This window comes from Xiphophorus maculatus, chromosome 5 (assembly GCF_002775205.1).
Source record: "Xiphophorus maculatus strain JP 163 A chromosome 5, X_maculatus-5.0-male, whole genome shotgun sequence".
Classification (NCBI taxonomy): domain Eukaryota; kingdom Metazoa; phylum Chordata; class Actinopteri; order Cyprinodontiformes; family Poeciliidae; genus Xiphophorus; species Xiphophorus maculatus.
The window spans coordinates 31,635,245-31,658,480 of record NC_036447.1 but is presented as its reverse complement, the minus strand read 5'-3'; the positions used below and the strand labels follow the sequence as shown (position 1 = coordinate 31,658,480).

The window sequence follows — 23,236 nt, the reverse complement described above, 5'->3', positions numbered from 1 at the left end:
AGCATAGCAGCATAGAGAGACAGCTCAGGACAACATAGCCCTCAGAAAGAGGCAGAGGCAGGGTCTGTCTTCATATGCAAAGCTGATACATAGACCAAAATGCTTGCAACTGGAATTGCAGTGACTTGTTAGCTAAATACAAATTTATGCCACACAGTTTTGTATTTGTTAATAAAAAAGCTTCCGGGAACTCCATATGTTGATATTTTTGTCTGTACATGACACCACATGTTTTTATGCATGTTTATTAACCCAGCCTGCTTCCCAACCCCCCTGACAGGTTACATGCTATGGTGGGAGGTGCCTAGTGTGAGGTCAAGCCGATTGGAGCGCTCCTTGTCCAACTCCACCCTGGAGTACCAGCTGACAGACCTCACCTCCACCACTGCCTACACCATTCAGGTAGCAGCACTGACGGGTGCAGGACAGGGCGTGGTCACGTCTTCCACCGTGTCCACCGGCGTCCCACCAGGTGCAGTAAATAAACAAGCAACAAGCAAAGATGTGCGAGCCTGTGAAAGTGGATGTTAGAGTCAGTATTCTTGTGGTGTGTGTGTGTGCGTGCGTGTGTGTGTGTAGTTGTGTGTGTGTGTGTGTGTGTGTGTGTGTGTGTGTGTGTGTGTGTGTGTGTGTGTGTGTGTGTGTGTGTGTGTGCTTGCGTGGCAAAGTAAATATGAGTGATGAGCTCTCATGAAGCCGTTGCCATTCTTCAGGCTGATAAGTGGCTGTTTCTGTGCCTCCATGAATCATCGCCCACACTGCCGACACACGCTTTCACATTCTCACTCAGACAAAAAAGTCTGCCATTTACTGCAACTCAGTTCTAGTCATTTTACTGTTTGTGTACTGTGTGCAAGGTTGCTTTTGTGGGCATGACAAGTTCATGTGACTGCCCAAGTTGCAGTCATCATTAGAGCTGATTTAACTGCAGACAAAAGATGCAGCAATTAACTGGGCAGGGCATGAGACAATCAGAAGAAGGTTGGAAGAGAGCGAGGGGATGCCCAGACGGAAAATGCAAGTAAATGCAATTTTCTTAGAAGAGAAGACCAAAGTCTCTGACAAATGGACTGTGTGGCAGTGGCAAAGAATGGATGGGGGGGAAAAAGCCGGTCCTCATGCAAGCAGGAATTTTGTCCCAATATTATCTAATGACTAATTTATGAGTAAAAGCAGAAAAAGTGAAAGCAAGATGGATACAGACAGTTCTTAGATTCAGAGGTTATTGATTAATTCATGAAAGCAAAAGAAAGAGAGAGAGAGAAGGATGAAGGATGGAAGATTAGGAAAAAGAACTATAGAATGATCAGAGAGAGATGGGAGCAATCCACCAAACATAGATTCCACTCTAGTTTACTTATTCATGAATTCATGGAGTTCGGAAAATGTTGTCATTCATCTAAGGCAGGCAGCTGATATCAACATTTTCAGATTATAACCTTTACAAGTTCCCTGAATGCATTTGGAGTAGAGTGGTGACATTTGGAGGTTGGGGAGGATTCTCTAGTGGTTCACACAAATGGTGCTCAGGTCAGAAGTTTACAGACACTTAGCGTAGACATGAAGGCTATATTTGGTTTGGGCTTGAAATGATCTATTTTAAGTATTAACCTCAGTATTTTGGATGTCTTTATGGTCATAATCCATGTAAGAAAACATATTTACACTTGGCTTTTGTAGTCTGTTGTTCCTGTGTAGTCCTTGTTTGCTTTATGATATTTGTAAACCACAGATTCTACTATCACTAACGGCTTTGGGAATTTCATTTGTGAGGCACTTTGCTTGCCTGAATGGACTGATAATAATAAAACATTTAATAATTTACGGATATGTCCATGATGTTTTTTTTAGGAATAGTAACAGGTTTTCCCCCAGAACACCTAATAAGCCTGATGGTAGGGGGCATTTAGCAGCCCTCAAAGTTTTTGTACTAAAAAATTTTAAAAGGAATGGTGCCAAGTTCAGTGTGTCAACTATAAACCTAGCTTATTTCGCTTTAATTGCCACTGCCACTGGTATATAAAAAACCCTATATGATTGAGTAATTAACAATTTTTTCATTAATTTTTGCATTTTGTGGTGTAATGTCCTGAAATATTTGCCAAAATTTCTTCCGAAAACATTCAGTCTCGGTCTTGGTCTTGGAAGACCATTCTGCACTCCATCCCTGGTAGCAACACTGGACTTGAACAGTTTTCAATTCAAGACTTGAAACTTTGTGATCCTGGACCTTTTACCAAATTTTCTTGGACATTTAGGGCCTAATGATTCAAGTTTGAAATTCGTTGGGAATTCCAACAAAACATATTGCAGGTGCAGGTGAATAATCAGTCCACTCTGAAAAAGAAGTGGTTCAAAAGTATCACTAAAATAAAATTTAGAACATTACATTCAAGCTTATGATGACTATGTGGGTATTTGACTAAAACAGTTGAATTCAGACTAAATCAAGCAATAACTGAGTCACTTTACAACTTTCTGTTAAAGTGTAAAATCCACCTGATAGTTTTTAAGCCTTAGAGACATTTGATTTTAGAAATGGCCGTTACAGATGTGTTAATGTCATGTTCAACAATGATGGCACTTCAGACTAAATCATTGGATTACCGTAAATCTTCAAACCACAAGTGTTAATCAAATGCATCACAGAAAAGTGCTTCTGCTCTCTTTGTTGTGTTTAACTTGGGCTGCTGAGTGCAGAGTAGATTGTATTTTTCAGTTTTATTGACAGAAGCAAGCTGTCAAGTGTTTGATTGATTAGCTCTAAATTTTAAAAACTGTTGTTGTACATTGCACTTGCATGACTAATGCCAATTTCATTCAGCAGCTGTCAGATGTCTGTTCAGGGGACTTGCTGTAAATTATGTGTGCCAATTGAAAGTCTGACATCTAAAAACCATTTATATGAATATTTAGCTGTGGCTGAATTGTGCATATGAAAGAGCTTATTGTTGCTGTCCGATTTATTCTCGGTTATAAAAAGCACAGTGTGGAGGAAATAATTGTTCCCATGTTGCTGTTGTTGTTCTGCCCCAGCCTCAGAGCAGCTTTCGGTTTTAATGTGACAGAAACAGCTATTCAATGTGCAGTCGATGTTTTTTTATCAGCTGAACAAGCGTGTGTTACATCAGTGAGGCTATTGTCACATTTTTTCTGTATTGCTAGCTAAATCTGTGTCCAATTATTCTCTCCTCCTGTTATTGATACCCTGAAGCTTGACGTTCAGGTGTTTACTATTTTCCTACTGGGGATAGCAGGTGTTGCTTAATTGTGTTTCCTGACAGCTGGTTCAAAAAAGAAGCTTTTCATATTCTGTGTTTATAGGTTTGAGTTTTTTGCCTTAGAAATATTATGACATGATGTCCGTGTTCATGTCCTGGGGTTACTCAAAGGTCACCCTACCGCCTTTACCTGCACAATCTTCTTCTTTCAGCAGTTTGATTTGCAACAATCTGTTTCCAAATCAGAAAACTCTGAAGCATTGGTCAACTCTCCTCTCTTTTTAGTTTCTCTTTCACCAATCTACCTCCAACACAACATCAGTGATCTTTAATTGCTATTACACAATTTATATCATTTCAAGTTCATCACCAAAATCATATCTATAACCTTTACCTTTGGGTCCAGATGTTACTTTGCGTGATTCATTTTAAAGTTAACTTCATGTATTATTACTATTAAACTAAAATCTCCATCATGGGGAAATGGGATGAGCTCAGGTTTTCTTGACAACATGAAGTGGACCCTCAGGGCATTCTGGGTAAACATAAGCAAAACATGTCTGGCTCGTCTCATGCTGAGCAGATTGTTGGAGTGTTTTGACACATTTGCAACAGAGAAATCCTGCAACCACTAAAATCTGACACGGCTCCATTTTTTTTATTTTTTTATTTCTTTCTTTATTTTTTTACCCCTCCAGGGGTTTTTTTGTGGGCTCTAGTGTCCCTTAAATGAAAGTAGGCCGACAGGACAGTGGGAGGGGCTATTTTTACTCCCCCAGGCCGTAAGTGGCTCTAAACATGAAGTATGTGACACAAGAATTGCAAGTAACAAAGCGAGAGTGGAGTCTTCTGTGTAAGTGACGACAAAGTTGAGCCTCTTCTTCATGTCAAGTTGAATTGTTATGTACAACACATATGAGGCGTGTTAGAGATTTTTTGGTATTATCATTTTATTCTTACTTTAGTTCACATTCAGCCTATAGATCATTGTGATTTTCTGTTTAAAGTGTTCTCTTCCTTACGTGTGTATGGAGGTCACTACTGTCGGTTCAACTTTACGCACCTCCTAATTTAGTAACTACCTGTGAACAGTCGTATTTTGTTTTATTGACAGTACTGACCGAGATTTGAACCGGGCTCAGACCTTTGATAGGTCAGCGTTTTCTCAAAAAAAAAAAAGTTAATTCTAGAGTCAGTTTGAAAAAATGCTTCTTGAGTGGATGATGCTGAAGAAGTTTGCTCATGTGTCTGGTGAACCATTCCTGTATTTTGGATTGTTATCCCACTAAATAAAGACATTTGTGGTTTTCTTATAGAGGCCTCTGTTCTTCCTCTGGAAATCCTTGTTTTTCAAACAGTTCATTATGTGATGCACTCTAACATTTCAAGGCCCTGTATAAGTGAAACAGACCCACAGCATTTCAGTTCCTCTACCATACTTAACAGTGTGAATCAGATGCTTTTCAATCTCTTTCTTCTTGGCATTTTTTTGCTTGCATTACTCTAAAAACATAAGTTATCATTCAATGTATTTATATTCCAGAGAAACAGAAACACTTGAACTAATAATTAGAATAATTAGAATTAATAATTAGAAATTAGAAAATGCTGGTTCTCTTCCATAGAAACCATATTAGTCATTTTAGACTCCAGCCCTAATGAAAACATCTGATGAGCTGAAGAGAAAAGTGCATAAGAAATCCCACAGTGCCTCACCTGAGGAAGTGTTATGGGGGATGAGGGAGTTCTGCCCTACTGGCAAATAGGGCCTCTGCAAAATATGACTAGTATCAGTAGTGTCTCTGGTTGCCAGCAATTTTGCAGCCAGAGACATTTTGCTCTGCTGAATAATTGTACTCAGATTACAGTTTTGTAACCAAAATGTTCAATGTGAGATAATGCTACTGCAAAAAAAAAGATGAATTCAAGATTGTTCAGTCCTTGTTCCCAAGGGACCCAACAAATTTGTTCACGACTGTATATTGTTATATTGTATGTTCTGATTGTTGTTGTGTTATGAAGATTTGTCCTGCGTTATCAAGTAGAGGGGGGGAGGAGGAGGTGGTTATCATTTCCCTGTAGAGTCTTTGTGTTTCAGCTTCTCATACCTCTCCCCTGACACAGCTGGTCACCCAAACTGCCTGCTTCCTGCCTCTTATTATTCCCGTGGAGATGGAATAAAGTCAGAATAAGAATGGGTCAAACGTAATTTCACAGCTTTGCTGCCTATTCAGTCATTTACATGCGTTAAAAGGAACATGGTGGACAATGCATTTTTTCCCCATCACTCTGACTGCGCTTCAGATTTATCTTTCTCCATCTTGTATTGTAGACCTTGGGGGAAAAAAATTATTAATTGCTCTGACACAGCAGAAAAAAATAGACATAAGTGTAAATCCTTTACTTAAAATTAACTTTCTAGATTTGAATTTTCTGTGTCAAACAGTTTTTAAAAAATAGTGCTTGTGGTAATTTTCTGTCTTTATTTCTGCTCCTAGCCTTTATATGCTGAACTCATAATTGAGAACACTATTTTTTGTTTTTGCCTTTAATCCTTTTTAGCAAAAGTCTATTGGAAATATGAAGCATTGCAGTTCTAACTAAAGTTATCAAAGCAATAAATTTAAAATATATTAGATACTGTGTGTCTGAGATTGTTTTTGATTCAAACATAGGCATCAGACAAGCTGTATGGACTGTATGAGGGCAGCACTAAGACAGGCTAAATATTGTAGAATTACATGTTAATACAAAAATGTCCTGCTTTGCATAGATACATCAAGATAGCACCCTTGTGGCCCAATACTGTCAATTTATCTGCATAAAAGTTGATTAGGGTTTAGTGACTGTTTAAGCAACACTAAAAGTATGACACTTTAGCATCATACCTTTATGACTTTAAAGTGTCATAAAGCTATAACACTTTTAGTCAACTTTAAAAGGCCATCAAAATGCATGTAATCTGCAACAGTAAACCTTCCAGACAACAAAAACTAAGGTTACTTGTTTAAATATTAGTTTCATGGATACAAACAGCATAATGATGCTGTCAGTCTGTGCTCCCCTATTGAGATGTGCTCCATTCTACTCAGTACGAATAAACTGTTAATCAGTTCACTGCTCTAATGGCCACGAAATGGCGAAGCAAAGAAACCAACCCTGTGCTTCCACCGCTACGCTCCATGTAGGTATAGGGGCATTGCAGGCTAATGTGGCTAATGATAACGCTGATAAATGATGGAGTCAGAGTGAGGCTGACAATAAGGGCAGAAAACCCTTGCTGCTGTAAGTGATTGTGAAGGTAACAACATTCAAAATGAACAGACACACAGATGTTGTGCAGGATTGTTGCTGAATACATTTCCATGGATTTTTGTTTACACTGTTAAAAATGTTTAGCATGCTTCAGATAGTTTTAAACCTCTATGTATTTTAGTACAAAATGATTCTTTCTTTGTCCCTCAGTAATTTTGTGACCAAAAGGTACATAATTCTATAAAGCTGCACTTTATTAAAAATTTGTATTTTCACAATTATTGATTTTGTCTTAAATAAGGAAGTTAAAATATTGTCATACTGTAATTAATTATTTTTTTTACTCTCAACTCTGCTTTTGTTAAAGCACAAACCTGTGCTTTAAAAAAAATCTGTTTCAAAAATTATGTCAACTAACAAGTATTTTTCCTCTTTTGGTATAGAATTTAAAATTTTATTATCCAGACAAACCTAGTTTTCCTGACAACATTTGCTGCTTTTAACACTTTTGTTTTCTAGCTCAACTTAAAAGTCTGTACAGAAAACGTTAGTTTTGAAGCATATTTCTTTTAATGCACCCTGCTGAAATAATCTGTCATGCTGTGATGCTTCTGTCCTTTTCTTCTTGAGAAAAAAAATGGCCTCTGTCAATAAAGTGTTTGCAACAGTACCTAGAAGCAGAGGTGTTTTTTATCTCGATGGATCTGTGAGCACCTACTGAAATGTTTCAGTTGCAGTACACCAACTTCTCTTTTCATAAATAACATTATGAAGGAAATGCAACCACAGGTTTTGGTCCAGTAATATTTTATATGCCAGTAAAAGTATATAACCTTCACGAGTGGAAAGGGAGTTTCAGGTTAACGGCTACATTTTGTGTGTTTTTTTGAAGCTTTGCGTAAAAGCTGCATGTACGTCTCAATAAAAACATCAAGGAAAATACAAATTTGCTTCAGCAATTCAGTTCAAAATATGAAACTGTTGAGGGTTCATTACACACAGAGGGTTATATTAACATGTATTTCTGTTATTTAGATGATTATCAAAACCTTATATATTGAGTTTCTCAGAAAGTGGAAATATTACATGAAGCCAATAAAAAATATTTTCATAGACATTTAATGTTGTAGCCTACAAAGCGTACTACATATCGAGGCTGTGACTATATTTCTGGAAAGTTGTGAGGACCCCAGCTTCTATTAATATTCTGGAAACCCATAATCCCCACTACCTGTTCTAAGATAAGTGGAAGACAACTATTGGATGAACTTGGAAGCTTCCCACCCTGTCTGAAGTGCCAATACGTGGTTTACTAGCTGTGGTATTGGACTTGATATGAGTCTTGATATGAGTTGGACTTGCCTGACCTAAACCCCAAAGAAAATCTTGGAGGTATAGTGAAGGAGAAAATGAGAGACAGTTGATCCTGCCATGTATAGGTGGTGTAGTAGGAGCTAAGTGTATGCAGGTAGCTGGCAGGGAATTTCTTAAAAACTGAAAATCAATGTCTAAAAAATGGTAGGCAACATGAAGACAATGCTAGAATGGGAAGTCCTGGCAACAGACAGAGTCCAGCAAGGAACTATTGAAACAGGGAGCCCAAATATGGGTAGATAGTTACTTGAGTAGAAACAGGTGAGACTGATTAACTGAAAGTAGGACACCATTGGATCACCTCCTTACTACGCTGCACTAATGCAGGACTTCATGCAAAAGGAACATGACCAAATATGAACTACATTTACCGTACAGTACATGGTCGCTTCTGGTGCAGACATTGCTTTCTTTTTATTGGTCTTCTGTGAAATTATAGTTAAGTCAAGTTTATTTATAAAGCACATTTCAGAAACAAGGCAGTTCAAAGAGCTTTACACCATAAAACATAATATAGTACCTAATTACGAAACTGGTAGTAAATATTATTTTGTCAAAATGCCACCATCAAAATTATAAAGCATTAAATTCTTCAAGTTTATCGATCAGTGTTCCAGTTATTATGAATCAAAGGCAACTCTACACAGGTGAGGGCTTATCTGTAATATGAAGGAACTCAGTGAAATTTCATGATTATTCTTACTTTCTTAGGTACTTTTTAGCTCTAAGCCATAATAAAACATCATTCATAAAGATAAAAGAAATCATGTGAAATATATCACTGTGTGTAATGTCTGTATATAGTTTAGAAGTCTAGCTTTTTAAATTGAATTTCTGAAATAAATGATCTTTTTGGTGATATTTTCTTCTGTTTGCAGAGCTTCCTGGGGCTCCCTCCAACCTGGTCATCTCTAACATCAGTCCTCGAACAGTGACGCTCAGGTTCTGCCCTGGTTCTGATGGCAAAACCGTCATATCCAGATGGATCGTTGAAGGACAGGTGTGTTTGTGCTGAGAGTGCACTTTAGTGGTTAACATCAATGGCAAAACACAGCAGGAGGAGACCTGTTCTGCAACATGCTCCGTATTTAACAGGTGGTGAAGGAGGATGGGAGGGAGGAGGCATGGAGAGTCATTTACCAGAAAGACAACAAGCCGAATGCAGACATCCTGGAGATCCCCAGCCTCACTCCCTTCACTCAGTACAGGTGAGCAGCAAACTCACAGAGCACGTCTGAGCACTTTCACAGGCTCACACATCAGCATGTGCACCCACTCCAGCTTACACAAATCTCACTCTTCTGCAGTTTTGCAGTATCACAGGGCTCAGGTGAAGTTCGATAAATCACACAGGCACACAGAGAGACAGTTCCATCTGAGACTTTTCTGTTTGTCAGCACCTTCACAGCTGCAGCATGCAGATCCTTATTACCCTCCTGCAAACTAGCAAGAGGAGAGGGGAGGGGGATATAAGAGGCATAAGGAAGCGGAGGAGAGAGGAATGCTGATGAGAAAGTTGGAACAGCAGCAGAAAGCATTAAACTACAGGACGAGCGGAGAATAAGGAGAAGAGGAGAGAATCTGTTCTCTCTTTGATAAGCAGCTCTTCTCTCATTTTCTTTATGAATGCTTGATATGAATGTCCCCTCATCCTAATATTCAGGATTCATACAAAGTGTGGAATAATATGGAGTTTGTTCTTCTTGTTCTGGATTATAATGGAGAAATGTTCTTATTTCCAGACTTTATGTCTTGTTTTATTGTTTAAAAAGTCATCCTTCCGTCCATCTGGAAATATCTGTCAGAAATATACGATGAACTTTTGTGGTTTTAGTTTTGTTTATGGAACTTTAAAGCGTTAATTTCGATTAATTAATTCTACGTATCTTAACACAATTAATTACTTTTTTCGTTTTTACATACAAAAGTCCTTTTGTTGCGTATCATAAATACGCAACATATCCATATCCCTAAGCAAATGGATTGATGACAAAGCTGCTTCTCCTGGTCCACTGGCAGCGGTGACACCAGAGAATTATGATGGGCGGGGGGGACAAAATCTGAGTTTTTATAAAGTTGTCCAAAAAAACTTTGATCCTACAAGTACTATTACAGTTAAGTCACAAGAGTGTGCCTCTGAACCTCCTTGATCCAACTTTTGATCAGATAAGCAACGAACGAAAGCTGTAAAAATTTGAATCGATGATCATCACCACTGCTTGGTGGAGAGAAACGGGCATCAGCAGGAGGGCGGCCGTTTGCAGGAGGATCTTAAGAAACTGCTTGTTCATTTTGATTAATTAAATACAAACCCTATGATTAACTTGTTTAAAAGTTTTAATTGAGTCCCACAACTAGTTTTAGTTTAAAAGTCCCACAACTAGTTTTAGTTTAAAAGTCCCACAACTAGTTTTAGTAAATTTCCAGAAATCAGTAAATTTCTGGAAATTTACTGATTTCCAGAATCAGTAAATTCTGGAAATGTAACTTTTCAGAAGTCTGATATTTTGATATGAAAATATGTTAGACACTAACACAGCTCTCATTGTCACAGGCAGAGCCACTGGGACGCTAGATGAAGCGTTGCACTTGTCTGTATTTCTCGTTTCTTCTTCCATCCTGCTTTCACTTGTTCCCCATCGCAGGGATAACAACTCAGATGTACTCTCTCAGGCAAACTCTGCCAATCACACATTTCATCAGTCACAGCCACACCGAAGCATGGCTGCATTTAGAAGCAGAAAAAGCAACAAACTCTCTCTCATGAATGTTTTTGTGTCTACAAGTCTACATGTTTAGACATAGCTGTTTTACTGACTCACTACTTGCTGCTCTCAGACAACTAAAGAAGTTCTCACGAAGAGCTCTGGATGTTGATTTTTACTGTTCAATAATTTAATAGCCAAAACATTTCTAAAGTTTGGCACTATTCCTAACTTTTAAAGATTTTAAATCAGACTCTCCTTTTACGGATCTTGTCAGAGAGGTAAGGTAAAATATTTACAACCTTTTCTGACACTTTTACCAGACAATAAACCATGATGGCTTCATGTGTAAAAGAAACATGGGAATTTGTTGGGTTTCCTTTATACAGTTTTATTAATGAGTGCCTCTGTCACCAGGTTGTGTAGGTTGTTTGAGTAAAAATGCTGTGTTTAATCTACTACAACAGAACAATGCTAGGGCTGTTGTAAACGATTATTTTAGTAATCGAGTATTATATTGATTATTCTGACAAATAATTGAGTTAATTAATATCGGATATCAACATTGGCCCAAATTTTTATATTTGTTCATCCCTACAATTACTTTTCTATATTTTAGAAAATTAACCTTTAACAATAATAGCTCACTTTTTAAATTAACCTGGAGAAAAATTATACAAAAATCTGAAATTATATTCAATATAATAATAAAAAGGCAGGCTCACAAAGCCACTTATGAAAAAATTTTTATACTCCAGTTTGTCGTTTACATATTCAACCTCTATCAATTTAAAAGGTGAACTCTCACTTTGCCCAGATATTCATAGCTTTTATGTCCTTGTTAGTGACAGGATTTGCTCCTTCATCAGACACAGAAGCACACAGAACTACACCGACCAGCTATGTACGGCCACGATGTGCTCTTCCACACAGTTGTTGCGACCGGGATGATATGAAATTTACCTTACAGTTCCTCCGTAAACCTACACTTATGCTAAGCATTGACTTCAGAACTGCCACCCGCTTTGTTCCATCTGCTCCATCTGCATAAATACTCTCGCTCACTGTTCCCCACCTTTCGCTCTGAACCAGCCACCAGGCAGCTGCTCCGGGAGGAGAAAGGCTGTCATATTCCATGCATCGTGCCAGTCAGTTTAAGGATGCTTGTTGCTAGAAAAACAATAAAAATCCACTCATTACCGAGCATAAATTGGAAGTTATGCTGCTAGCACTTAGCTTTAGTCTACAGCTCATAGGCGGAAGTGAGAGCATTGCGCAACACATATAATAACCGGCCGGAACATGGTGTGTTAAATAATAAAACATAATTTAATGAAGCTTTAGGCAGGTAATTTTCCTCAAGGAATTTTAATAATCGAGGTATTCAAATCATTTGAACTAGATACGTTTGGGCCCAGTATGGTCAGTCCAAACTGTCGAAATCGGATCTCATTATTGCAGTTGCTTGACAAAATTCTGATCATTGCTGTCCTCTGCCTCATATCGTCCACTCTATCTGTTGAGTGATTTGTCAGAATTTTCGTATTTGTAATCTATTAAGATTAGGCCCTTTGAATTCTGCAAGCTTGATCCCAATACATGCATACTGGTCAGAATGGGAGCACATCCACACATACAACAGATGTGAGAGTACTGATACTTCATAAAATTCCCTTTGAAAATAGAATTCAGTTCCTCACATCTACACCCACATTTTTCATTACATTAGTGTTGTGCTGCAAGATAGTAAACAGTTTTACAACAGCTTTAATAACAATCAAATTCTGAATCTATGACTGTATCTGCGAGGAGCCTGATCAGGACAATGTATTATTTGGAATAGGGAGCATCGGCTCTTTGTTACAGGTGAGATTTTCTGGATTCACCCACAGCAACAGATGATTGCAACACTTGAAGAAACTTGTTGCTAATCACTGGAACACACTGATTTTTACATAAAACTGTTGTTTTTAAAGTTTGATTTTTGTGGTCTCCAGGTTTAGGATGCAGCAGGTGAACATCGTTGGTTCCAGTCCAATGAGCGCCCCCTCTAGGCTGATTCAAACACTACAGGCTGCCCCTGACACCTACCCCTCCAACCTCAGCCTCGTGTCTGTGACACAGACCAGTCTACATTTTAACTGGAAGGTACCAAAACACCACATGGACACACACGCCAAATACATGCTTGACTCTGTAAACCATTAACCTTTATTCTGCTCCTTTACAGTCATTTAAGCGGTTCTAATTTGACTGGGAGTTCTTTTCTTCCTTTTCTTGCAGGCCTGTGTTGTGTCCTTGCATCTTGTTTTTTTAACATGCTCACTGAGCAGCAGCAAGACTGAACAGGTTGAGCGGCTGACAGCCTCTAATCATTGTCTCTCCTGGTTATCATTGCTCACACTAATCTGTCACATTTCCCACTCACCACTTTGGACTGGAACCAGCACAAACTGCTATATAATGTTCTCTAAGTCTTTCCTTTCTTTAGTTTTTTCTCTTCTCTCTTTCCTTCCATTCCTCTTTCACTCCCACCCCTCCACTCTTCTATTATAACGTAAATGGAGAGCAGAGCATTTTTCCATTTAAGAGTTGGAATGAGATAAAGAGCCTGTCAAATCAGGCACAGACACTGAGACAGTACAGACTACAAGTGTGGCATGCTAATGAGATCTCACCTGTACGTTAGCGCCTTGCCTGAGCTATGCTGGTTTTCTGCTATAATGGGACCATCACAATGGTTTTAGCTAAGGCTATTATTCTAAGCGGCATATTAAGGGTAATAAAACTAATGTGACATTTTGTATTATGGCTTCTAAATGCTAAGCTGTGCTAAATCACTGAGGTATTTAAAACGACTGGGTATCTCAAAGACTTTCACTCTGCACAGCGTGGGATGGCTGCTATGTACATTGTTTGTGAAAATCGTCTGTCCGATTAGGAACAAACTGTGGATAGTAACAACACCCTCCTAAAGTGATTACAGGACAATTTTCTCCTAAAGTAATACATTAATAAGGGTCTGAGGTGATGCAGAGCAGTTGAAATGGCAGAAATGTAGTATGCAGGTAAGGAGAAGAAAGTGGAAATGTGAAGCAGATTGGAATGTATCAGTCGAAGTATAAAGCACATACAGTTTTTTTTCCCATAAAATTTCAATGAGATCTCAAGATCTGGGCTTTGACTGGCCCAGAAATTTTTTCTTTCTCAACCAGTTCTTATTCAATTTACTGGTATGTGTTGAGCCATTATCATGACTCGATACATTTCAGTAGAAGGTCCACTTCTACTTCATTTTTAGATTATTATTACAACCTTCAACCTTCTTTGACATACATGAGCTGGCCAGGAGCTTTTACCTCATCACAGCATTTGTCCTTTCACAAAACAAATGGAGACTGCAAGAAGGTATTTTAATCCTGGCTTGAAGTGTTTTGTGAAAGAATCTTGCCAGGGCAAAATGAAAGTCCTATTGTGGGAGTATTATTAAAATCATGTTTATTTATTTAACCGGTCAAGAAAGCCAAGGCCTTTTGAGGTAGAAGAAGAGGAGGCTGGAACAAAAACAAAATTTAAAATTCCCCAAATTAGACAAAATAAACATCAAAAACCAATAAAAAAAATTACAGCACTTACAAAAACAGGATGCTTACACAAAAGGGGATTTTATAAGCTATGAAGCAACCACAGATAATTGGTTGCAAAGCCTAGCAGAGAGCAGCATATGTCTTTAAAATGATCTTTGATCCAAGCTTGAAAAGCTGCTTTGGAGATGAAAGTATCCTGTTTGGGGATTTTATTACTTCATTCTAGTCACTGGCTGCAGCAGACTGAAAGAATGAAATGCAAGATATAGAGGTAGATTTAGGAAGTGGTAGCAAAATCACATTTCAGATAGAGTGCTATATTCAGAGGATAAGAAGGAATACGTATGGTTAAGTCCAGAATTATTTACAGATATGTTTAAAGTAATCTTTCAAGTTTTACCAACATATTTCTTTTAACTGGAAGAGATATGATCATTTTGAAGAAGTCCAGCCAGGAATCTTTGCTTGAACCTGTGAGGGAGCCAAAGATTGGACTGATTGTTAATAACATGTTGATAGCACATCAATGACAAAGCAACAAAATTACAAAAATGCAAAAAACTGTTTACTAGTTGAAAGAATGATTTGTTTGCTTTTAGGACAATAAATATTTGTCAACTGATTATTGGCAGGTCTGTTGATTGCATTTTCAAATAAAATTTTATTAAAAACTGATATTTTTTTCTTATCAAAATGTATATGTTTTTATTTTGTTTCATTATCTTTTGAGCGATGCAGATCTAATTTATTTTCAGACACTAATCTTGAATCTAATTCTGTCCGTGGTATGAATAATCTTGAACATAACTTTAGTACAGTTATTATTAAAGGAGCTGTGGAGGTGAAGAGTGCAGACAGAAATAATCTGTTTGGTCAATACTAAGAGTAAGGATAAAATGTCATCCCAAATGTCTCAGAAATATTCTTGAAAGCAAAATAGTGGTCCTCTGAGCACATGCTTTCTTTCAGTCTGATGCAATCAGTTCTTTTATTTTTTACAAGCTAGGCAACATTGCAATAACAAGTGAAGCTTAACACATCAGATTTGCTCTTTCCCTCAGTCTCTAACAGTTTGCTTTCTTTCAGCCTCTTCCACAGTCAGAGTACAACAGCAGCCCAGAGACTGTGGGCTACCGGATCCGTGTTTGGAGGACAGATGGAGATGGGGAGGACAGAATTGAGGACATAAAGGGTGGAGTTGGAACCACTGAAGACACAATAGAGGGGCTAAGTCCCTGGACCCACTACCAGGTCCAGATCCAGGCCTCGAACTCCATAGGACCAGGACCATGGAGCCAAACAGTCGCAGCACGCACCACCGAGGCTGGTACAAACACAGAACTCATTCACTCCGTTTTTCTGTTTTTAAGCTTCCAACTGAGATGAGTTTGACATATTGCTTGCTGGGCATAAGAAGGCAGATGGATGAGAAATAGAGTGGTCTAATTACTTTTCTGTGTCCTCCTCTCATTTTGCCACCTCTCACTGGCCTTTACTCACTCCCTCAATTTCACAGAGGGGAAGATTGATGGCAAGAGGGAGGGAGATGACTGAGGTAAAATCGAAGATTGGTTCAGAGAGTCAAGTGGCACTGAGCGGCGTGTTTGTGCGCATGTTTCTTTGTCTGTTTTTCAGCTCCGTCTAAATCTCCAGAAAATGTAACTGCTGAGGCAGTGAGTTCCTCCAGGATCATGCTCACCTGGTCTGCTCTTCCTGAGGCACAAAGGAACGGAGTCATTATTGGATATAAGGTGAATCAAAACTCTCAAGCAGCTACAGAGACTCTCAAACCAACCTTAATGTTCTCACTTGACCTCTCAGCCCATTATCACTTCTTCCAGCACAATCCACACACTTACATCCACACAGACCTTCACACAAAAAAATCTGGTACATGCAGGAGGAACATGATGTAATATTCTGTAACTGTTCCAGTTAGTTCCTCCTCCACTATGGCTTTTAAAAAGCACCATGCTGCAATAATTGTGTTTAGGGAATGCGTTGAATTAAGAAAGGCTTATTTTCCTTGATAACACAGCAGTAGGTGTCAGGTCGTATGTGAAACAATGATTAGATTATGATTTTATCAAAAACAAAAGGGTGGTAATGACTACAGTCTGTTGGTTTTGGAAGATTCTCTGTAACTGAAATAGATGAACTGCTGTTTGGCAAAAAGTCAAAGGTTTTGTGTGCAAAGTCACAGTCTGAATAGTTTTGACAGTTAAGTCCAGACTCTTAACCCACCAAGAGCAACAGATCCTGCAGATTATTCTCATCCTTTATGTTCAAACTAAAGTAAAGAGGAAACGTCTGTTATGTTGTAAGGCCAAATGGTAACATGGCTGATCTATTTAGACATGCAGGTCTCTAGGAACACACACACCTGGCATCTGTTGGTCTCATTTTCAGCATCGGGGAAAAAATATGTTACTTTTCCAGTCTTAACAGACCAAAACAGAAAATTACAATAAATTATTGAAATACAGGTACATTTAAAAACATTTGAATGGTGCACAAAGTTCAATATTTTTGTCACACATTTCAGAAAATGAAACTATAGTTTCATTACATGTAAAATTACATGTTTCAAGCTCTTATTCTTTGTAATTTCGATTACTTCTTACAAATATTGTCAACCCAAAATTCAGCGTCTCAGAAAATTACATTATTGTGATAAAGTTATATATATATTTGAAACTCGTGGTGCCACACCCTAATCAGCCAATTAACTCAAAAGGTTTCCTAATCCTCTAAAGGTGCTTTTCCACTGGCAATTCGCTCACTATCCGGTTAATGTGCAGTTCGGTTCTACCCCAGGTAGTGAGCTTTTCCATTATGTGGTCTGTTCCTCACTATGAGCACGCAGAAACTGTGGTTGACTCTCCTCTGGTAGACTTGCAGCGACACTCAACAGAGAAGTCCAGTGTGAAGTTTCCACGGTCAGAGATGATGGGGTGCCGTGGCATCTGGTGGGTCTTATCAAGTCCACAGTGAACATGGCAGTCTACCAGGAAATTTTCAGTCATAAAAGCTTCTGCTGACAAGCTTTGTGGCGATCTTAATTTGCTGCCCTGCACTGCCACCATTATCAAAATTTGGTTCAATGTCCATGGTGTTGCTGTGCTGGATTGGCCTGCCGTTTGTCCTGACCTGGGAGTCTGTGCAGTATCGTCAAGAGGAAGTTGAGAGACTTCAGATCGAATAAGGCAGATGTCCTGAAGGCAGCGATCAACCCTATCCCCTCATTCCACCTCAGACACAATGATCCACAGTGATCCATGCAAAAGGGGGTCAACCAAGCACTGAATACATTTCAGAATCCTGACATGTCTTTTTAAAAATATCCATTTTTAACGATTGTATGGAATAATTAAAATTTTCTGAGATACTGAATTTTGGTCTGTAAGTCAGAATAATCCTAATGACGAGAAATATAGGATTGAAATATTTCACGTGTTCTGAATAACATGAGTCATCCTTTCTGAAATGAGTGACAAAGCATTTCAAACTTTTCAGGATATTCTAATGTTTTTGCCTATGTACTACCCCTCTCTCAATTGCTGGCTGTTTAGGAATGCAAATATGACATTTCCACTTTTCCAAATGCTTTTTTCTGAAGTGCTTAAAAATTGTATTATTATTATTATTATTATTATTATTATTATTATTATTATTATTATTATTATTGTTGTTGTTGTTTTAGCTTTAGTCAAAAAAGTTCTTATTCCTTCTGCGGCATCTTGAAATCTCCTGAAAAATAATATTTTGATAACCTTTAATAGTTGTGCTCAAAAAGTTGATTGAATCCCCTATCATTTGTACAGTTCTTTGTACTATATATATGATGATCTTGTTTGGAAATTCTGTGAGTTTTAAAATAGTCCACAGTTATTCTTAATGTTAAATATTGATTATGGTTAGTGTTTTAGAACCTAAATGGGAACCTTTATTTATTCAGTGACTACATGTTTGCAGCTTTGAATGTGAAAACACTCTCAGTCATGAGATAGTTTGAGATCAAAATAGGAACTTTGTTGACATTTTTGGTCTCTCAATCTTAAGAATGTGGTTTAGGAAACCTTTTATAAACTGTTTTTTTGTTTTTGCTTTGGCTTTCCCAGTCTGGTATCAGGTTTGATAATCTGAAATATTTAACTTTTAAAAAAGCTCGAGAAACCATTAAAGGGGCAAACACTTTTTTTCAGCACTGTAAATGAGTCTATTGTTCATGCATTTTATTATTTCTGACAAAATCCAGGTCATCGTTAAACATGACCAAAGCACATCACACCTCATATCTCTGTTCCTTTCTGTGGCTCACACTTAGCTGCATGCATACCATGTTAATAGATGGGAAGTGGCTGCCAGCAGCAGCTCTTTTAACACCTTCCACCCCCTGCTAAATGTTGAATAGCCGTCCCTGATGCCCTGCTGTGCCTGACTTGTGTCTTATTTTCATTATTACATCTTTAATTTTGAGGTGACATTTTTTTTTACCTCATGTGGCTTTAAGAGAAATGACTTGTTCACGTTTGTGAGTTATAAAGCGGGGAGAGGACGACCTAGAAAGAGCAGCTTCTGACAGATTTTCATTCTAGCTGTTCTTGTCAATGATAGCACACTGTGTACTGATTTGCTTTTTCTGGGTGTAATAATAATTATTGCACCACAGATTGTTATCTGAAAGATTCATACTATTATTTATTTCACACAGTTCTAATCTCAAAAATAAAGCCGAGATAACTTTACACTATGTGCACAATTATTACACAAGTTGTAGTTTTGAAGATTAATTTTATTGTTGAAAAACTATTTTGCTTTTTGTCAAACAATCTCTCAAACCTGAATATTTAATAAAGTAAAAGTGAGACTTTGACTTTTTTAGGACAATATCTGTGTGCACAATGATTAGGCAACTATTAGTGTACAGAATTATTATGCAACTGAATTAAAACTGAACATTTTCCCATTTCTCCATTAAAGTGAGAATAATAAACATAGAACTCAAAGTTGACAAATAAACATTTCGGACATTTAAATATAAATCAGTGACCAACATAGCCACCCTTCTTTTCAATAACATTTATAAGCCTTCCATTCTGTCAGTTTGTTGATCTGTTGACGATCAATTTTTATGCAGCAGCAATCACAGCCTCCCAGACACTGTTCAGAGATGTGTCCTGTTTTCCTTCACTTTTAATCTCTCGTTTAAGAAGGGCCCACAAGTTCACAATGGGGTTTACGTCTGGTGAGGGCCACTTCATTATTCTTTCAAAGGCCTTTACTGGCTGGACACATAGTGGAGGACTTTGATGCATGTGATGGGTAGCATTGTCCTGCATAAAAATCATGGTCTTCTTAAAACATGCAGATTTTTTTCTGTGCTTGAAGAAAGCGTCTTCTAAAAGCTGTCCGTAGGTCTGGGAGTTGACTTTGAGTCCATCTTTAACCCGAAAAGGTCCAACTAGCTCATCTTTAATAATACCAGCCGATACCAGTACCCCACCTTCACCTTGCTGTCATCTGATGCGAAGTGGAGCTGTGTGCCCATTACTGATCCACCATGGTCTGTCTGAATATCTCATCTCATCAGACTCCTAAAAACTTTGAAAAATTTGTCTTCAGATCTCATTTTTCACCCATGTTGCCTGTGGAAAAGAAGCTGCCTAATGATTCTGCACACCTTGATGTTGATCTCCTTAGGCCCCACCCTGCCTCATTAAACAAATATACATCAGCTGATATGTTTATATTCAATAAGCATTCAAGTCTATAGAGCGCAGAGTAGGAAAATATGCATAAAAATGTCATATAATTAAAACTTAACAATCTATTATTAACCTAATAATTGTGCGCACATTGTATGACTTGGTCTTGCTGTATCTATGTATCTACTATCCATGTCTTATTTTGGCATCAAAGTATATAAGACATCCTTAAGCAGTTAAGATTACTGGCAGCGTAGGATACAACCAACTACTGTATATGTTTAATGTTTTCTTTTATTAATGATGTTTTTTCCTCTCATTTTGCACAGGTGTTGTACTGTGAGAAAGACTCAGACACTCCCCCTAGTGTTCAGGTGGTACAAGGAGACAGAAATCTAACACTGCTTCTGGGTACCCTCCAAAAATATAAAATGTATGCACTGCAAGTGCTGGCGTTCACACAGGTTGGCGACGGCCCTCCCAGTAGCCCTGTCCTCCTCAGAACCAAAGAAGACGGTAGGAATTACAGGCTTGTGACCAGAAGTTTCTTCAGCATATCTCCCTCCTCTTCCCACCTCTTCCTGTCTTTTTTCTCCTTTGCACTTCAGCTGTCATCACAGACATATGTGGATACTTTCTCGTAATAATGTGTAGCTGCCAATATAGAGACCTGATAACCATTAGAGGCACTTTCACGATGCACACAAACACACACATGTTCACCCCGGCTAACACAACATACACCCTCACACACACCAGCAATCATCGTCTGTCAAGCAGAGTCACGTTTGAAAAGTTTTTCTCATTTCAGGATAAAACAGAATGGCAAAGTCAATTCCCTGCAATGTATAATGAACCTCCATTTTGTCTGACACACACACACAAACACACCCCGACACATAAACCAACTGCAGGCTTATGAATGTGTGCACACTAGAGCTGAAATGTATTTGCTGAGGTGGAACATGTACTTTTATCAGCAGCAGTGTCAAAGTGGGCACAAAGTTAAAAGGAAATTACTTTTTCTTATTTTGCCCTATATAGTTTTCCTCTTAAGCATACAGTACAGCTGAGAGTTGTGCGTATATTCATCATGGGAAATGATCATTTAACTCAGGGGTGTCCAAACTTTTTGTCACGTGGGCCAAAGTCGCCAATTCAAAAAAAACTTCCGGGCCAAAAAGACAAGAAAGAAAACTAAAATGAAATGAACAAAGTAGTCAATTTTATTTTGTTTTTTGTAGTTTGTGTAGAAAAGAGAGGTTATTCATTGTTATTCATAAAAAGGATTTTCAGGCTTTGCTATGTTAAAAGAAAGGCATCTTGTATTCAAATTCTTTGGGGCTCAATATAACAAATTTATTCTCAGTAATAACATAATTTAGGGTCACTTTCTTTTAAAATGCTTGTTATATTTACCCAAATTCAGAAAATTAAATAAAAGCTGATTTTTGTGCAGCAAAGTCAGTAAAAACTTCTGGATAAACCTGGTTCTTATCATAAAAGCATGTTTATAAAACAACACTTTGTTATACCTAACTTTTTTCATTAAGATAAACTGATGTTGATAATAATTTCACTGTGATTTAAAAATAAAAAGTCAATTTGGATAGCCCAAATTTGTGTTATTCTCAAACTGCTGTTCCGGGACCAACAAACTCAGTCCAAGGGCCACAAGTGGCCCCCACGCCGCACTTTGGACACCCCTGATTTAACTAAAATCTTTAATGAGTCTTAAAAACTGGAATTGGAGGACCAGTGTGCCTAAAATCCACACTGGATCAAAATGACACATCCAAACTCTGTCAGACCCCCCCCAGGACAGCTGTGGCTACTATGCAGTAGCTTGCCACCATCAGTGTGTGAGTGTGTGTGTGAATGGGTGAATGGCTGTAGTGTGAAGAGCCTGGGATCCTCTCTACATGATAAAGCGCTGTAAAAGTACAAAGCCATTTACCACTTTCCATATGCACATATGTACTTCTCCACTAACACTTTAGGAAATGTCCTTGAACAAGTTGTAGGAAATCCCAAGTCTTCCTGTTTCCATGAGCAAAGTCCTGTAAGACCTCCAACTGGATAGGTGACCACTCTTTCTTTCACAATCGGCAGAGTTTATTTAAACTGATTGTTTTCTCACCACTGACCTGGCTCTTAAGCTTTGTGTCCAAGTTTAGCTGAGATTGAGGTTGTTATTGGATCTTAATGCCAGTCTGTTTACCACCATGCTTGATAGTTGGGTTGACATTGGGGCTTTGGAGTTAGATGCTTTAGGTGCATTTTTGTTACACGACTGGTTTACCTTGCAGTTATTCATTCTGCTGTTTTTTTAACTTTTGTATTAATACACATTTATTCTGCTGCCAACAACCTTAACTGTTTTCATTTCCAGTCCCAGGTCCCCCAGTCCGTATGATGTTTCCAGAGGTTCGACTGACATCGGTCCGGGTGGTCTGGCAGCCTCCTGCGTTTCCCAACGGCATCATTTTAGGTAAAAAAATAAAAATAAAAAGATTTCTAGAGATGTTCACAAAATAACATAGAATCACATATCACTGTGGTCCTTTAGACCAGACCCTGAGATCTACCATTCACCACACCTGATGTTATTTCTGTTGTGCAGGGTGTTGGTGATTTGCTACAATTAACATTCTCTTCCTCCACTTGTGAAAACACTCATGCCACCCTCCACAGAATGCCGCCCTGGGCAGTTGTCCATGTCTCACATGTCAGAAACCGTCACTGGTCTAGACACTCTGAATAGAGCAAGGGGTAGAACAGAGGGCTGGTTTTTACCAGGCTGAGATATATTAGAAAATAAATGCATCTAAAATTTGCAGGATGGTAGATCTGGATGACTGGCACCCCTACTTCAAAGGAAGTAGGCGAGTAAAAGTCATAAGATAACAAAGAGCTTGTTCAGTCTTCATCTTTCAGTTCACTCCACTGGTGAAGTTTGTGGGTGTATCCTTGCTGGCGTGTTCTGGTTTTTAAATTATGAATCCAGAATGTGTGGTTATTTGAGTACCTTTTTCAAAGTAGATGATGTATAGAATCACATATGGCTGTTTTAGTATAAGTACGTTTCACTGGATTTGTTGAGCTGCAGAGCCAGTGACACTAAAAAGAAGGGAAGAAAGGCAGGAAGGAGAAGTATAGAGATTAAAGGGGAAGATAGTATGAGTGTGTATGCTGAGCAGGAAATGGAGGTATTTGTCCTCTCAGCAGGGAACGGAGTTTAGCAGGACAGTTTGAGTGATGTGTGACTGCATTCTGTTGGAGGGAGGACATTTAGTACGACACCTTCCTGTGACAGAGGGATGAGTGGGAGGGCAAATCCCTCTTTCTCCATCACACCGACAAACACAAACACACAATCCTGCTGT

At 38.3% G+C, this 23,236-nt stretch overlaps 1 protein-coding gene across 1 annotated transcript in view; it reads left to right on the top strand.

The window, feature by feature from the left end:
* LOC102237391 (protein sidekick-1) overlaps positions 1–23,236 on the top strand; it is a 487,074-nt gene that overhangs the window by 420,643 nt on the left and 43,195 nt on the right. Inside the window, exons 21-28 of the mRNA XM_023333436.1 lie at positions 281–472; positions 8,729–8,850; positions 8,946–9,058; positions 12,553–12,703; positions 15,229–15,469; positions 15,778–15,893; positions 20,180–20,366; positions 22,243–22,341. Coding sequence (XP_023189204.1) covers positions 281–472; positions 8,729–8,850; positions 8,946–9,058; positions 12,553–12,703; positions 15,229–15,469; positions 15,778–15,893; positions 20,180–20,366; positions 22,243–22,341 — 1,221 coding nt within the window. The remainder of the gene's footprint in view (positions 1–280; positions 473–8,728; positions 8,851–8,945; positions 9,059–12,552; positions 12,704–15,228; positions 15,470–15,777; positions 15,894–20,179; positions 20,367–22,242; positions 22,342–23,236) is intronic.